Here is a 19,014-nt window from a genome sequence, read left to right as displayed (position 1 = left end):
TAACAAAATGTACAAAGGAGAGAGAATGATAATTTGAGTGTACATTAAAGTTGTCCACATGGACCTCATATAGGAGAGGGCACGGAGGGTAGTATATATAATGGTATATACAAGGAAAATACAGAGATCACACTTTCCAATTTAATTTATTTATCTTACATATTTATTTTATTTTATTTATAAAAAAACAAGTTCTTAAGGTGCCAACTCAAAAGCTTCAATTACTCTCCTTTTTCCTTCTTGCCTATAAAATTCTTCCATATACTCCTTGAAACTATATTTTCGATACTTTGGAGGGTGCTCTTCATCAATCAAATCCTCAATTGGACCGATCACAGTATCATAATTTGGGTTGTAGAACATTCCTAATGACAATCGCGGCAACAACTTGTTGGTGACAGCCCTATGTCTAACACTCTGGAACTTTCCATTACTAAGAACCTACACAAAAGTTAAAATAAGTAAAAAAAATAATTTTAAAATTAAATTTACAGTCCACTGACAAATTAACTACCTGTTAGGTAGACATATATATGTGCTTGATTTTTACTACAAAACTAGCAATTTGGTAAATAATTTTTTTTTTCTTCCTTTGGTAAATCATCAGAGTTATTTGTCCTGATAATCGAAAATAATACCATCCACTAGAGCATGATAGACCATCTTTGCTAGTGCAAGCCTATAAATCTATAGATATTACAAATTCCACAATTGATTGAGGGGGTAATTTGTTGGTGGTAGATAATAAATTAGCTGTCATAACCTTTTGTATGGTAATGCTGTTTGAGCAGTCACTTCTAGTTGCCTTTGGTGAAGAAACCGCGAAATGGATTTGCGTTGGTGCTATTGACATAACTCAGCTATCTGTGGGCTGGTACATCATTTTTGTCTATTTCCAATATTTATATTTCTTTAAAGAATTTTTTTTAAAAGATATATTGCTTTAAATAAATATTGTTTTTGTTGCTGATGCTATGTCACAATGTATTGAACAATGGGTTGATGTTACAGGTTATCTGCTAGGGGCTGGTAAAGCATACTATGCTTTAGCATTACTTGCTTTGATACCACAAGTCATTTTTCAGGTAAAGCACTTACAAAGGTTCTCCACCGTAGAAGTTAAGGTTCAACATTGAATATTTGGTTCTTTCCTCTTATTGTAGTTGAGTATTTGGAGTATTTAGTGCTTTCCTTTTATTGTAGCTACGTTTTTTAAAAAGCAACTATACGTCTTAGCCTATGACTATAGATCTGTTGGACCTATAGTCGTGGTGTATAAGCCACGTGTATAAAGTCGGCTATAGACTAAATGGGGCTATAGTCGCTTTTTTAGGGTCTATAGTTGTGTTTTAAAAAAGCAGCTATAACCCTCATTTTTTGTAGTGAAAATAACTTGCAAATTTATTAATTGTAAAATTTGTTAAGAAAATTCTTATTTTCTTTAGCACTACTCTAATCTAAAATCATTTGAAAACAAAAGATGATTACGTGCACCCTTCCCTTTACTATTAGAATTGACTTCTTTTTCTTTGCAACCTTCCGTTTACTATTAGCATTGACGTCTTCTTTTTCTTTTCTTTTTTAAAGAATTTTTTTTCTATATTTTCTGTTTAACAATTGTACTTTTTAAAATGGATAAATAGTTTAATATCTTCAATAAAACAATATAAGTTATATATATATATATATGTGAAATGTATCTCAAATAAAGTCGATAAAAAAAAAGTATCCACTTTTTAATATTACTTAAAATTGCAAATATAAATTGGTATAAAAGAATAGAATGGGCGGTAAAAATATATTTAGGATACTTCTTATCTCTTTTTTTTTTTTTTTTTTTTTTTTTTTTTTTTTTTTTTTTTGTATTGTTATAGATACAACCATTTTCACAATAGTTAAGTTTATAAATTTTTAGTGGTTTGTATTTGAGTTTATCATTATTATCATTATTTTAATTACTATTAAAATTTAGTCGCCTTTGTAACTGTAAAAATATTTTGTAAATTTTTTGTACTCTTGAATTATTGCAATTTTTTTTTCATGTCCCATGCCATTTTAATTAGTGGGCCCATATTTTGCACATAATAATAATAATAATAATTGTAGGAGGAAACTTAGTCTTGAACTCCAATCAGGTATTGTCCTCTTCGGAATTAGCAGCATAGGGCGCAAGCCTAATTCTCAAGGTTTTGCTTAATCCCACATCGGGGAGAGACGTCTCCCACCCTTGCCTTATAAGCACCCACACCCCGTGCCGCTAATTCCGAAGAGGACAATACTTGACTAAGGCTCGAGACTAAGTTTCCTCCCACAAAAAGGAACCTTTGGGGTTTAAGGGGAAACCCCCACCGTCCCCTTCTGCTTTTATAGTGTTGAGCCTAAGTGAAGAAGTGCATAGTGCATGCGTGCCAAGTGCTTATAAGGCAAGGGTGGGAGGCGTGTCTCCCCGACGTGGAATTGAGCAAAACCTTGAGGATTAGGCCTGCGCCTCATGCCGCTAATTCCAAAAAGGACAATACCTGATTGGGGTTCGAGACTAAGTTTCCTCCCACGATAATAATAATAATAATAATAATAATAATAATAATAATAATAATAATAATAATAAAATGTTCTTGTCCATTTCAAAAACTCTAAAGTCATCATCATCTTTTTTTTTTTCTCTTCCATCTCTCCATTTTTTTAATACAATTTCAAACTCTTGGTTTTAACTATAATCCAAAATTTTAAATACTTAGAAGAATAGAGAAAAAAGTATTGAATTCCATATTCTTTTTAAAAGCAATCAAGAAAAGTGAGCGTGAATATAAGAAAAAAATTTAAAATATTTTTTTAATTTAATAGTTGGCTTCTATTAAAATATAATTTTTTTTATGCTACTTAATCTTGTTTACGTAAAGTTATACACTGCCATATACACTATAGCCGAAATGTGTATATTCCCAATACACACAATGTGTAACTATCACTAGCAACCTTGAAGAAAAAACTGAAAAATAGTACGGATACCTGAATTTGATCAGCCAGATTGATGACGAATGCATTGGGCACAGGATCAACGGGTAGCCATTTCCTATCTTTGATCACTTGGAGGCCAGTCACACCCTCCACTTGTAGGAGTACCGCTATTGAACCAAGATCATTGTGTTCTGGCAACCCAATTGTGAGCTCGGGGTCTGGACATGGTGGATAGTAATTTGCTTGACAGTTAAGGCGAGGCCTCTCACCTATCCTCCTCTTTAAACAATCATTCTCTAGGCCAAGCCCTCGGATATCAAGCTCAAAAGTCTATCAAACAACCCTCCAATCTTCCTTGCATACTCAGCAAAAACTTCTCTACATATATAACAATCAAACAAAAGAAAACATGAATTACCCAAAAAGTTATTGAGTTAATCTATAATTATATACGCAATCAATCAAATATAGGCTAGCTTTGGTAGAGGAAAAACAAAAAGTTTGTAAATGAGCCAGCTGAGATACCGATACTGAGGAGGATTTGTGGGTAACAAATGAGTAAAATCTTCAGTATGATGCCAAGGGTGTGAGAAGGTCTCACTCCACATTTTCACCTTTTCTATGCCTTCATACTTTTGGACCTTTTGGTAATAGTTGAACACTTTCACTTGCTTGGTATGATCTTTTGTAAGATATTGTTCCCTAACCACAGACAACGTTTTTTGACATAATTCTTTGGGGACTCCATGGTTGATAATATGAAAGAGACCATATTCTTCACAAGCTTGTGATATTTTTGAAACTAACGGGGATGGCCCTTGACCATCATCAATATCATGGTCATTTAAGTCGATAATGGGAATTGAGGCAGAAGGAAGTACCTTTAAGAGGTTTGGCCTCTTGTTCACTGGGAGAATGAAATTAGGAGAAAGTGAGAGAGGTGTGTTATTGGCTAATTGAAAGGGTTTCATCTCCATGAAAAGATAAGAGAGGAGCTCTGGTTGAAGCAAAGAGCTGATCAAGACTGCCTTATATAGCTATATTATACCAAGAAACGTGTTTTTGTGATCTCTATGTGAACAGAATGATATTTTGGGCCAGCTAAAAATGATTTTGATTTTATTAGAGCACGTTTGGTAGACTGTAATAAGCACTGTAATGTAACAGTTATTCGTATGGTTTAACTATTCAATAGTTTGGTTATATTTTTATTACAGGGAATAGTCATTCTTTATGAATAGCTATTCTTTAAAATGAAAAATAATTATTTCTCTCTAAACGGGTTGTAATAGCTATTCCTTAGTAGATGTAATAATTTCTAACATTGATATATTTCCAAATAAATAAACTTTCCATATCCACCTAAAAATTATTGAAATAAAAAATCATCAAAAAATAACTCATCCCTCTAAAATTTAAAATATATTATTTTCTAAGGAAATATAATTGTATAAATGAGATATTTCTTAAAATAGATCATAAGTTTTATTCTAACGTTACAACTCATAACCAAATTAATGAATATGTTTAGTTATTCAATTACAATACATTTTATTCATGGTAATAAAGATTACCATTTTTATTATAATCCATATTCAGTGTACCAAACGTATCCTTAATAATATATGACTCTAGATAAAAGTTTCTTTAGTCCCTGTTTTTCCTAGCGTTTTAGACTCCCATTAATTAATAACATTAGACTTCCACTAAACTTACTGTACGAAGGTTGTATCTGTTTGGAATGTCGTATATTATCTCTCTCTCTCTCTCTCTCTCTCTCTCTCTCTCTCTCTCTCTCTCTCTCTCTCTCTCTCTCTCTCTCTCTCTCTCTCTCTCTCTCTCATTTCTATTGAAAAAATAGAAACGAAGAAAAGAGAAATAGAAGTAGCTAGGAAGCCAGGGGCCCAGCCACATATGTTGTTGGGGGGCTTCTTTTATACAATATATAATTATCAAATACTTTAAGGATTTAGCTTATAAAACAGGATTATTGGACATCTCTCCAATTATTTGAGTCCAACCCTCCCCCACCCCCCACCCCCAAACCTCTCCCCCTGGGAAAAAAAAAAAAAATTGTTTGTCCAAAAATAAATATAATTATTTGATTTAGTCCATTGGTTCTCTTCAAAAAAAAAAAAAAAAAAAAATTGCCAATTTGGCTATTAAAAAATAAACAAATTTGTCAATTGGCCTATTAATAATAGATAGTGTTTGTTTTCTAAATTTCATTTTTTATTGCAAAATTTACACTTGTATTTATTAAAGTTTTGAACCATTCATATCTTTGAAGACTTTCATGATTCCATTGAATTCTTTTATTCACATTGTAGATCATTTTGTAATTTTAATTAAAATTAAATTGTTAGAATTCAAAATGAAGATGGTAAAAGATGACTTTTGTTTTTTAATTTTAATTTTTGATGAAAGATCCTCATTGAGCACAAATTTATAGGAGATACTTCATTTTGTATCTATTGATATTTTTGAACATGTCTAATATCAAACCCAAACGACATTTTTCATTGGAGTTCAGAAGATGATAAGTTCAAAGTTGATAACTTTGTATACAATATATATATGAGTTATGGCTTACTCTAGTATATAAATATTAAGTGTATATTTAGCAACAAAAATAAAAAATAAAAAATTAAAATGTACACACACACACACACACACACACTAAAGGCTAAGGGTTTTGTAGCAGAATTGGCACTTTCTAATGCACAAAGTTTTTAGGGGTCTTGAGGGGGAGGTGGGGAATGATTCAAGTTGCAGGGTTAGCAGCATATTATAATTATTTAAAAAAAAAAATCTTTACTAAAGTTGTCAGGCCTAATGAATAATAAATTCTCATTAAACCCATCTCAAGGGGATGTTTTATATACCTATAAAGATATTATGGGTCCCGTCTTAAAATTTGTGTTCTACTACACTATATGTGATTGCCCAAAGTACTGAAGTTTTAACCATGCAAGATCTCATTCCGATATACATCAAAGAAATTAAATCAACATTTTATGTTTGAGTTCGCCATCCTCTTAGGATTGGGAGTCTATGAAAATAACAACAGCAAGATTTATTTGTTTAGGTAATTGTAGTTAGGTGAACAATAAATAACACAAAAATCTAGTTCTGTGTACCTTAAAAAACACTTAAGACACCAACATATCAATCATGATAAGTCTTCACTTTCCTTGATCAAGATAGATCATCATGATTGATATATATTACTCTTCACATATGAAATGCACAATTTTATCACTAACTAAGAACTAGGATTTACGAGTTTCCAAAGAATTTGTGATTTAGATATTTTGTATGCGAATCTTATTCTCATATCTAAATCACATAAAATACATCTCATAGACTACATGCAGTATAATGTCCAAATATTTTACGCAAAAATTAATCTCATAAAATAAAATAAATTTTATTATTTATAAGATAATGTTATTCAATTGGGTTTTAGGGCAGTAGTCCTAACATCAAGAACATTGTATTGTAGTCGTCATGCAAACCCAAAGTGATTATTATGAGTTTATGACCACTAAAAAAAAAAAAAAACCAAAGCACCTATATAGACGGATCAAGACCACATTCCTAATTCTACAACTCAAAAGAATCCTTTACCTACCTCCGCGCTCCTTTTTGCCTATAGATATCATCCATAAACACAACACTAGTTCGCTTATAGTGGGCATCCATTTGGCATTTATTTATTATCATTATTATTTAAGTTAGGACTACATTAAATAATAGTTAAAAATAGTTATTGTGGGGGTAAGAAGCTAAGAGCCCAAATTTTTATATTGGGTCTTGGGCCTTATTTGGGAACATAGGCATGTCCAAGGAGGATTAAATAATTAGGAAAGGCCTCAAGTTGAGGGTCACATAAGGAAGGAATAAAGAAATATAGTCCGAGGATGAACTCCTTCTCGGATACAATGAATACTGATCAAATTTGTATTTGGACAATCTAGATAACCTTCCAAAAAGTTTCAACCAATAGGATGAGCCTCATGCACATACAAAAGTGATAGTAACTCAGAAATATTTAAAAGAAAAGTTGCTACCATTGCATTAAATACACTGTAGCAACTTTTCTAGCCGTATTTATATAGAGAAGACCCCTGAACAGTGTAGCTTCAGCAACCACAATTCGCAGAAAGCCAAAGAAGATGTTTGATGGGATATGCACTCAAGTGAAGGCTTAGATGATTAACAAGTGTAGGATTAAGATGGTCTGAAATGAACTATATAATGTGAAGGATCTTCCATGAGAAGAGGATGGAAGAAAATGAGAAAATAAACATTGTAGTAATCAAAGTTGTTTTCATAAACGGTTATATTTATTTATACTATGAATGATCTCCTTGGACATTGAACTTATTCAATCCACTAAGTTTTGTTCTTACTTGATCATCTTCTAAATCCATAGTAGCTGTTATTAACTTCATTAAGGCCTAGCTCTTTAATCCATTCTTTACAAATTAATTCTATTGGGTTCATTGGGCCATCACTCAATTCTTCTTTGGGCTTGAGCCGAAATTGTGTCACTACAGTTATAATGGGAGGATTGAATTGAACATAAAAATTGAGATTACATGATTGAATTAAATTTTGGAAAACGTTATGGAGTGCAATTTATAATTTAGCAAAAAAATAAAAATTATTTTCTATCTTTTATTTTGTTTTAGGATGTTCCAAAATGTTGTTCTCTTTGAAAAGTTAAAAAATAATTTCTTACCTTACCTATTATTTTATAGGTCGTGTTAACACGTGCACTTAGAGCAATTGATAAAAAACTATTTTAGAAAAGTTATGATACCACTTTTATGGGAAATAGAAAAAAATCTCAAAACAAAACGTTCATAAAAAACTTTCCTAAAATGGTTGATAAAAAAATGGTTCATAAAAAAATGCCCATAAGAGCATCCTTTAGCTTTTCTATTACTTTATTTAAAAAGTCATTACCATTCTTTTATTAGAGTTTTAATCAATAGGGGTAGTTTTGGAAACTTTTATTTTTTATTTTTAAATTAAAAGACAATGCCTTAAATTATATATTCCCTTAAAAAGTTTATGTTTCTAAATATGACAACAAAATGGGACAGAAGTAGTAAACATTTTCTATCATCCATCTTTTTTATCCCTCTACTAAACATACTTAAAGGAAAATAATTCTCACGTTACTGTTCATTGTCTCATTTTCAAAGAAGTCAATACCATATTATTGGGGAAATGTATCATATTGGCCCTTAAATAGGTACTGATACTCCTCTAAAATATATCAAATAAAATATTGTGTTGTAACGAGGATATTTTGAGTATTTCAGTTGGTATAATAATTTTTTTTTAAGTTAAATTTTTTAAATAATTATTAAAAAACATGTTAAGCTAATATATTGGGTTAATGTACTCAAGCTAATATTTAGGCTTATAAAATATGTGGATTTTTGATGTAGAACAGATACGCCTTCCTAGAGAAGTGAGAGTGCTAGAAATCATGGGGCAAGATCAAGTGGTGGCAGTAGAACTTATCAGGACAACAATGTGGGAATTGCATAAAATTTGAACGGTTGAAGTTTGAAGGGAAATGGTTTTCTGATCAAGACTCGTTTACAAGGTTCACCCTAATTTGGGCAAATTCCTCCATTAAGGCCTGAGAAATAGTAATTTTGTCATTTTTAGTAATCTTTGTTTTCCTTAATAAATTTTAGCTTAAAAGTCAAAATAAAGTCCGGTTTGTTTTGGGATTTCTTTCAAAGTCGGTAGTTTAAATTTTAGCAATTATCTTAATTTTTCTGTTGTTGGTTAAAATTACTATTTTGCCACTTAATTACATGATTAGTGCAAATTAAGGTTTTTTGAGCATTTTCCTAATTGTCCTAGATTTTTATTTTTATTTTTACTATTTAAACTCATTATAGCCTCCCAAGATATTCAGCTTTAAGATTAATAAAAATTCATTCTTTTTGTTAATTTTTTTACTTGGTAGGTTCTACAAACCTATTACCTTGTAGATTGAAAGAACTCCTCGTGGATTTGAGGTTTTCATTCAGAAGCAACTTGGTTAGTTTCTTTTCCATTTATAAAATAACTTTTTTTTTTTTTTTTTTGTGTATCTTCCACAGCATCAATTTTAAATTTTATTTTTATAAACAAAAAAAAAATCAATAAATTTATACTTACATAAGAAAAAAATATATAACCACATAGATTTATATAGAAATATATAAATGGCTGTAACCACAAAACAGTACATGATGTGCATGAAATATATACAATAAAGTACTATCATATATGCATTTTTAGTTGCACTTTTATGCTATTTTGTGGCTGATTATAAGTTGTCTTTATTTTATAGGTAATAAAGGGTTCACATACAAAGTGGGGCTAGGCCAATTGTCAAGCTAACTTAAGACCTAGATGTGAAGCATGAGGTAAAGATTCAACCCAAGTAAACATACAGCCCAGGCGTGAATAAGAAGACCAAAAGCAAAGAAAGAAAAATAAGAGAAGAAGCCAAGATGCATTCCAACGTGTATGAAGTTTGCAAGGAAAGAAACTCTAAAACCAAGCACAGGTGTCACAAAAGAAAATCACAATCAACGTGGTGGGCTTTAGAGTCCAAATTAGTAGTTGTTGTGGGCCTCCTCATTACTTCACCAAAACACGTACCTGAAGTTTTAGTGCGTGGCTTGAAATATGAAATCCTTGTTCTACTTGTATTAGGATTAGAGAATAGTGTGCGGCTATTTTTCTTATATAAACCTCTAGGTCAGTTTGTGAAAAAAGGGGAGGAGAGAAAATAGTGGCTAGTACTAGGGTTGGGATGAAAAACAGAAAATTGGAGTAAGAGGCCGTGTCGCATGTGGCTTTCTTTATGGCTTTTATCTAGTATTGTGACTATTTCTTTCTCTATTTTATTTGTCTAATTTAATGTTTAGTATTTTATTTTTTGTGTTTTATTTCAATTACCATAAGTAGCTAAATTTATAATTAAAATTGAGGATGAAACATTGTTAAGGATTATTAGGAATATTTATGTGATTTGATTTTTCCCACAATATTTGGTCTCTAATGGTTTAAATCGTTCTTGTTTCATATCAATTGACTAAGATGAGATTTTAGATACGAGTTCAATCATTTTTTTCTCATGATTTAGGATTTGTCTTAATTAATTGAATGCTTGGTTTATTATTTCTTGATTTTTAAATTGGATATCTCTTGTGATTTGTTTGGCTACGGATACAATTGATGATTTGATTTTATACCTAGGAAGTGAGGAAGAACATGCTTTAGATATTTAAATAGAAGTTTTAATGACAATATTTTCCATGGTAGCAAGATTAATTTCTAGATTATCATGTAGTGGTTGGGAAAAATTAATGATCGTAAATGTATGCTGATATGAGTTAACAAGGTGGATTCCAAAACCTTAATTCATTTCTCTAGATTGTTCACGTCTCTTTACTGCTTTATATTATATCTTTGCTTAGTTTAGTTATTTGCTTAGTATATTTAATTTCAAACAACCAATTTTTATTAAAGTAGATTAGGATTAATTTGGTTAAGATTTGATTAATTTTCCTACGTTCATTCAAGTCCCTTTAAGTTCGACCTCGTTCTTGTCAAACTATACTTTAGTACGATTCGTACACTTGCGAGTATTTTAAAATCTCACAACAACACACTACTATTAATCGGTATCAAAATATTTCATTATGCTGGCCAAATTGAAATAGCCTCTAGAACGAAATTGACTCTCTTGCTCATTTTCCATCCTCTATATCAAATTGAGGACATTGAATTGTGTGGAATACAAGAGTATCAAAATTGACTATACGACCATGTAGTAGAAAGCAAAAAAAAAAAAAAAAAAAAAAAAAAAAAAAAAAAAAAAAAAAAAAAAGAAATAAAAAAGAAAAAGAAAAAGTTATTAGGATTCTAGAGAAATTAAAGAGTAAATCATACTAGTAGGGAAGAAAAATACACAAAAGTATATCTTTATTAATGTAATTTTATTTTTGACAAACAAACAGGCACACAAGGAAGATGGAATGGTGATTTGAGTATACATCCATCATAGATGTCCTCATGGACCTCACTACTAGTAGTGCAGTATACTGTAGTACGGTAAATACAATATTGGGTGCCTATATATGGATATTATATTGACAAAGATCAATAATATCCATATATAGGCACTCTCCTCCTCTTTCCTTCTTGCCAATAGAATTCTTCCATATACTCCTTGAAAATATAGTTTCGATACTTTGGAAAGTGCTCTTCATTAATCAAATCCTCAATTGGACCAATCACAGCATCTTCACTTGGTGTATAGAGCATTCCTAGCGACAGTCGCGGCAGCAACTTCTTGGTGACAGCCCTGTGTCCAATACTCTTGAACTTTCCATTACTAAGAACCTGCACAAAAGTTAAAATATAGTTCCAAAAATTTAATTTATAGTCCACTAACAAATTAACTACCACTCAGGTAGACATGTGTGCTCGATTCGCGTTACAAAAGTAGTAATTTTGTAAATTTGTGCTTAAATTTTTTTTCCCTTGGTAAACCATTAAAGTTATTTGTCTAATAAAAAATTCCTATCAGAGGATGGTATAAAACTTAACTAGTGAGAAACCTAAATATTTAAACAATAAGTCAGGCGCAACAAATTTCATAATTAATTAAAATGGCAATTTGTTAATTGTGAATAATGAAATAGTATCAATGGTTGATCCATATGAAAATCAATAATAACATGCCAACTCAATAGTTGTCAAATTTGATAAAAAAATTTGTTTTGTTTGTAACATTGTTGAAAAAAAAAAATCTTTTAAAAACAAAAGATGACCCTTCCCCTTCACTGTTAGCATTTTTTTTTTCTTAATCTAATTATATATATATATATATTGTTTTAAAATTGCACTTTTTAATCAAATTTTTATGTCTAAAATTTTTAAGTCACACTTTTTCTATGTAAAAATATAATTTAACTAGAGCAATATTTGCACTATATATAACTCACTAGAACGAGTACAAAGAACACTTAATCATGCAACAATGGAATAGTTTTCTTGAAAGACAATTGATAATGGAATGGTTAATATCCATATTTTTCCGACTTTAACAATTGAGTATACTTCTAACTAGAAACTACGTTGAAAATATATAGCAACACAAACCTTGAGCATCTAGAAATGCCCACCATATGATTATGTTTTTATATGGAACTATCTATTCAACAATTTAAAGAAAACATAATTTTACAAATGAGCAACACTATGAATACTACAAGTTTTACAATATTAAGTTTACAAACTAATTTGTCATCAATTATAAATAGGCAATTCAAATATTCATTTATGAGGTGGTTGAAACCCACCAATCACATTCATTGTAACTTGTAAGTTTAGTGTAATAAAACTTGTAGTAGCTTTAGCATTTTCCTTTATAAAATGGGAAAAGTTAACAAATGCTCTAAGATTATTGGTTTAGAGAATATTTTTAGTAACATTTTATGAGAATAGAAAAAAGCTACTGATAATTCCTAAAATGATCTATTAACAAATGTCCTAAAGACAACTGTTAATCAACTGTTAATTGAACCCTAACAAAATTATAATGGAGGATTTAAATACAGTAAGTTGTGTATAGGGATCCTTGTATAATTTAAATTCAACTAATACATATATTAGAATAATAATGTGAGAAAATGTAGACTTTCAACACCATTTGCAGCAACATTAGAAAAAGTTAATAAAGGCCAAAGGCTTTAATTTATATGTGTGAGGATTTGAACCCTCAATGTCTTCCTTAAAAACACTAGATGTAATAACTAGTTGAGCTATAAGGCTATTAGCTATCATAGAATTTAAAATCAATTAAAAATTATGTTAGACTAATGAATAATAATGTGAAAGGATCTAGGCTTTCAAAACCTTAAATGGAAATATTAGAAGAAGTACACAAAAATTTAAAAATTTTCATTTTCATTCTTCTAAATATGGAATTTCATAATTATTATAGTTATTAATAGAAATTTCTTACGATTTTATTTGTAAATAAAACCATCTATTATACAATTTAAAGAAAATATGACATGTCAGAATTCTAATAGACAGTGTATATGTATAGGACACTTTTTTGTTATTCCTTTTTCTATTTTTATTTATTTTATAATGCTATAGACAAAATAAGTTTTAAAAATAGTTAAGTTGAAAAAAGAAAAGAAAAAAAATTCTTCTAAAAAAGATTGATAAGTTTTTACTGGTTTTTATTTGGGCTCATAATTAATATCACATTTTTAACTACCATTAACAACCAGTCATCTTGGCAATTGTAAACATTTTGTAAAAAATTTTGTACCACAGAATTATTGCAATTTTTTCATGTCTCGTGCCACTTTAATTGGTGAGTTCCATATTTTACACACAATAATAATAGTAATAATAAAATAATAAATAAATAAATCTACTTAATGTTCACATACAACCCTAAAACCCTAAAGTCATCACTATCTTTTTTTTTTCCCCCCATCTTTTGGGTTTTTGTTTTTTCTTAGTTCGAAACTCCAGATTTTTGCTATAAACTCAAATATTAAAGACTTAGAAGAATAGGAAAAAAACGTTGAACCCTATATTTTTTGAAAACAAATCAAGTAAAGTAAGCGATATACTATTTTGTAAGCATGTTGTTATACTCTTAAGTCACTATTTTGTAAGCATGTTATTATACTCTTAAGTCACTATTTTGTAAGCATGTTGTTATACTCTTAAGTCTTAACACTGTAAAAAAGAATTCTTACTCAAAAAAAAAAAAAAAATGGAAAATTGATAAAATATTATAGTAAGGGCACGTTTTGGTTTCCAAGCCCAAAATGAAAAGGACAAAGGCTCAAAGAGCCCAATACAATGAATTTGTAGAGAGTAAGCTAGATATTGGATTTCAATGAGTTGGACAACAATCATAGTAGGTTAAAGATTGCTAGAAAATGAAAATAAATAAGTTTTATGCAAGGAAAATCTTCCTCGACAAAGTCCGAGGAGAATAGTTCTTATATATATTTCTTTTGAACTTAAGTACAATTACAGTTCTTGTGGCAACAGTGTTTTTCTACCGATTCTTAGATGACCCTCTTGTAATGGGGATTTTCTTCTTTATATTCTACTACTTTACTTCATCTTAACCCTCCACGTGTAAATCAAGTTGCTGGTTTTGTTCCTTGTCCCATCAGTACCTTCTTGAAGCCTTTGTGAGTAGCTGTAAAGCTGAATGTTACTGTTTAGGTATCATCTCCACATTAATACAGTCAGAGAGTTAGCTGCGGAGCATTTAACGTGGAGGTAGTAGCTTTCTCCTAGATATTTCTCAGTTTTCCTTTGTCTTCTTCCTTATTGACGCTTATCCTTACCTGTATAATTATCTGGCGTGTTGTTCTTGATGGCAGGTCAGACCCTTGACCCTTGACCCTTGATCTCTACTCTCCTCGGTCTACATTCCCCTCCCTCTATGACTAGACTTACCCCATAGCCTACTAATTGGGACGTCATCATCAATGTTTATCTATCCTCAAACAAGTTAATGTCCACGGACGTGGCCCACGGCCTAATATCCATTTCTAGGCCCTTTATCCCTACAATAGCCCCTCGAAAATCTGCTTTTTTGCTCTTCAGGAAAAAGGGGGATTTCAATATTCTAGCAATTATTCTACTTTACTCTTACATCATTTTTGTCTATGCGGGTGTCTTTTAAACTGCCCAGAAGCACGCTACTGACGTTTTGGCATCTGGGACGTGCCTGCATTTATTTCCTACGGTGCCATGTTCTCCACGTTCTGCAATACGATGGAAATCCATCGTTGGAAGATTTTTTAATGACTTAGGCGGGAATTGTCCCACTTGCTTTTCCCTCTCATATATATATTGCCTGAAGACTTCAACTGTTTCACTTTTTGAACTTTCAAATCTCAAGAACTAGTTCAAGGAACCCTCCTTCCCCTCCGTAATTTGTCCTTAGTATTTTCTTCTTTTTTTTTTTCTTTTTTTTTTTAATTTATTTAAAGCCTCTTCTTCCTCGGCCCCTTTAATTTCACTTCGTCTCCCCACCACTTTTAATTCCTTTTCATATGGGTAGATTTGCTCATCTAGTAGACACCCTAGAAGGCATAGAGAGCTTTAAAGCTCAATATCTTATCCCACCTAAGGTTTCTATTAGGTATTTCCGTTGGGGGGAATGGCATGCCATGAGGCAGGAGGGAGAAGTAGTAATCCCTATGATCGCCTTTATAGAGGGAGGGATGAGAATTCCTATAAGTAGAGTAACGAGGGATTATCTTATTACTCATAGACTTTCCCCCACTCAATGTGCCCCCAATATGTTTATGATTTTAGGTAGTGTAGACGCCCTTAATGAGAGGATGAATGTGAACCTTACCCACCATGATGTTAACTGGATTTAAAATCGTCATAAGCTCACAGGTCAAGGGTACTAGCTGAAAACTAGAGTCACTGCGGTTAGACTCATATCGTGTCTCCTTGAGTCCAACAAGGGATGGACAAATATTAACTAATTATCTTAGGGGAGTGGCATGATGGGTTTCATTGCCCGACACGAGAAGGGACACCAAGTAGGGTGTTTAGGTCTAGGTCTATTGTTCTAACAATATCCCTTTTCTTACTAACATTTCCTGTGTTTACCTTTTCTATTTGTACTTGTAACTTAGTTCTTCTTTTATCCATGCTGTTTTTTTAATAATGTTTTTGTTTTTGGCACATTTGCAGATAAGTATTCTACAAATCCAAACCTCAATCTCGTCAACGAGCCAGACTTGACAAAGGTACTCAAAGCCGAGGTCTTTATCCACATCGACGAATAGCTAAGAGTAGCTCACCTCATCCTTGGCTACAACCTTCTATCATCCAGCTTCCAGGCACCCAAGTACTTGATCAAAGCAAGAGACCCTTGCTTGCATCAAATCAACATCATGGTACTTGGCTTTCTTGTTGGCCCTGCTCCAGAAGCCGTACAACAAGTGAAATTGCCATCCCAATGCACTACTGAGGAAGAAGCAACTACTTCCCAACCAACCCTTATGGAAGTAGAATAAGTAGTTGAAGCCTCAAACTCCGAGGATGACATTGAGGTTTTCAACCAGTCCCAATCCCCAAAACCTCTAACTGGTGATTTTATCCACCTCCTTCCAACCTAAGTGAGTAGTGTTCGATAAGTCCCAAGTGTACCTGACGTGATGGTACTCCAACGCAAAAACAAGACGAGCCTGTTGGATCTCTTAGAGTCCCACACATGGGGTAATGTGCCCGAGGTGGTGGTCTAGACCAAGCCTCTTACTTCTCCTGCCACCCAAACCTCCCAACTTAACCTCGCGGACAAGAAGAGGAAGTAGGACTAAAAGGGCAAAGAAGTGGTGGAAGAAGGAAGAGGCCTTCCTACCAAAGAAGCTGAGCCCCAAAAGGGGGCCAAAGTGGTCAGGACTGCTCAAACCAAGATTTCAAGTAAGGGATCCAATGTGGAGAGGGGGCATGATTGTCATGCCAAAGTCTAAGCCTGGAATCCCCTTCTAGTGCTGAATGGGTCCCCCTTTCCAACAGATGCCTCCATAAGGGACTTCCAGCATGGGAAAGTTGGGTACGTGGCAAATGCTGTGGAACAGGCCCTATTTTTGCTTGGAGACATGGCAGATTTTAGGTCCATGAAGAAACTGGAAGTGTTTCTAAGTCTCAAGAGGGACCTTGCATTGGTAAGTGTGTTTATTATTGTTTTTTCTTAATATTAATTTTTTTTTTTTTTTTTACACTCAAGGTTCTAATTGTTTTCTTTTATCACTATATTTTATCCTTGAAAGCTATTCAATCTACACACATGGCCGAGGAGCTGGTGAATAAGTCCCATCAGCAAATGAAGGAAGAAGAGGGGAGGCGGATAGCTGCTGTGGAGTCCTTTTCCCTTGTTGAAAAGAGAATTTAGGAGCTCAACACTAAGCTAATTGAGACTGATAGGGATAAGAAGAGCGTTGAAGCTACCTTGCAAGGAGCTAAAAGGCAAGCAGAGAGCCAGCGCAAGTAGCTCCGCCAGACCAAGGACCAGCTAACAGCTGCTAAGGAGTAGATAGGGGCCCCGAAGAAAAAACTGGAGGAGGCAGAGGCCGCCGTGGAAAAAGCTGAGCAACATGGATATGATGTTGGGGTGGCTGAAATAGAGGAAACCCTTAGGGCTGAGGTTTCAAGGGTCTGCAGGACTTATTGCCTCCAAGTGTGGAATGAGGCCCTTAACCAAGCTGGAGTGGAAGCCTCCTTTACCCTTAGGAGAGTAGAGAATGTCTATTATCCTCCAGCCATCCGAGCATCAAGCCCCTCAGGCTTCAAAGCTGAGACTGCCACAAAGAACCCTAATCCTTGCAAGGATGCATCTACTAAGGCCCTTCCCTTTCCCAATAGTTTTCCTAAAGAGGCTGAGCAAGTTGGGCAGTTGAAAAAGAAATAGTCAAAGAAGTGGGCCCTAAAGCTCTAAAGCCTCCAATTGCACCCAAGGATTCCTCTAAGGAGGAGGGGGTTTCCCAGAGTAGAGAAATTGTCCTAGTAACCTTCCTTGTTCCTACCAAGGAGGATTCCAAGGGTAAAGGCCCAGCCTCCACAGCAGCTGCATCTACCAAACCTGCTAAGGCCACTACAAAAGACAGCCCTCCTCTTAAGATTAAGTAGGGTCAAAGTTAGATTTTGTAGACCCTTTTCTTTCTTTCTTTCTTTCTTTTTTTTTTTTTTATTTTTTTTAAATTTTTAAATTTTTTTATTTTTTTTACTTATGTAATTGTTGTTTTCCTTTTCCAAGGCTTGACTTAATGACAAGTATTAACTTTCTTTTATGTTCTATTGTGTTTGTGCAAAGTCAAATATGATTCCTGTTCTACCTTCCACTTAATTAATATAAGTATGAGATATAATTTTATTTAATTCAAGATATACCTACACTCTTGTCTTTAACATTTATCTATACAAGTGATAGTATAACTACTACATTCTATGCCATCAACAATATAACAAGCTAACTTCTCCAAGTCCACAACCTTTGATAAAGTGTAGATTTTATTTCAAAAACATACCTTATGCATCTAAGATAAACAGCTCATATGATTATATGTGCCCTTGGCTTTCTTTCTCACTTTTAAGCAATGGTAAAACATTTACTTATCCAAAGCTTCACATATCCATCCACTTAGCAGTAGACCCAGGTAGTAGTAGGTGTTAATTTACTCATAGTATATGGTTTGAAGAGCCAAATTTTACCAAGGTTTTGTTTAACTCCAAGAGAGATACTGAGCAGTGTTAATTTACCCAAGGTATGTGGTTTGAGGAGCCAAGCATGACCGAGGTTTTGTTTAGCACTTGAATATTTGTTAAGGAGTATTAATTTACTTAAGGTATGTGGTCCGAGGAGCCAAGCATAACCAGTGTTCTGTTTAATATTTAATCACATAATAAGGAGTATTAATTTACCTAATGTATGTGGTCTGAAGAGCCAGGCATGACCAAGGTTCTATTTAATACTTAATCACATAATAAGGAGTATTAATTTACCTAAGGTATGTGGTCTGAATAGTTAGACATGACCAATGTTTTATTTAATACTTAAACAAATAACGTACACAACACATAATATCCTGAATAAAAACTTGGCAGAGTTGCCTTTCATTAATAATAATACCTTCGTAGGTTATTTCCATTCCAAATGCGTGGTATAACATTGTCATCTAAATTGTCTAGGAAATAAGCATCTATACCAGCTACCGAGGTAATATGGTATAACCCTTACCAATTGGGCCCAATTTTCCCCAAGCTAGTTTTTTGCAATACCCATAACCTTCCTTAGCACCAGGTCTCTAGGCATTAATGGCCTTAGCCTCACACTTGTGTCATACCCTTGTTTTAGCTTCTGTTAATAATATGCCAACTGAACCATGGCAATTTCTCTTCGCTCTTTAACCAAATCCAAGCTCCTTTCCAATAGATTGTCTTGTTGTCTGGAGTGAAACA

General features: G+C 32.8%; 1 protein-coding gene and 1 pseudogene across 2 annotated transcripts in view; both read right to left on the bottom strand.

Moving 5' to 3' along the window:
• Nucleotides 1–195: 195 nt before the first annotated feature.
• On the bottom strand, nt 196–3,976 carry LOC136067800 (protein DMR6-LIKE OXYGENASE 1-like; annotated as a pseudogene).
• Nucleotides 3,977–10,951: 6,975 nt separating this feature from the next.
• LOC136067780 (protein DMR6-LIKE OXYGENASE 2-like) overlaps nt 10,952–19,014 on the bottom strand; it is a 34,719-nt gene continuing 26,656 nt past the window's right edge. For both annotated transcript variants that reach the window (XM_065774064.1, XM_065774065.1), the window contains one exon: nt 10,952–11,388. In XM_065774064.1, coding sequence (XP_065630136.1) covers nt 11,146–11,388 — 243 coding nt within the window. In that variant the 3' untranslated portion in view covers nt 10,952–11,145. The remainder of the gene's footprint in view (nt 11,389–19,014) is intronic.

This window comes from Quercus suber, unplaced genomic scaffold, assembly GCF_002906115.3.
Source record: "Quercus suber isolate HL8 unplaced genomic scaffold, Cork oak 2.0 scaffold_85, whole genome shotgun sequence".
In the NCBI taxonomy this organism is placed as follows: Eukaryota; Viridiplantae; Streptophyta; class Magnoliopsida; order Fagales; family Fagaceae; genus Quercus; species Quercus suber.
The sequence above is the reverse complement of the archived record's forward strand: the minus strand, read 5'-3'. Positions and strand labels throughout refer to the sequence as shown.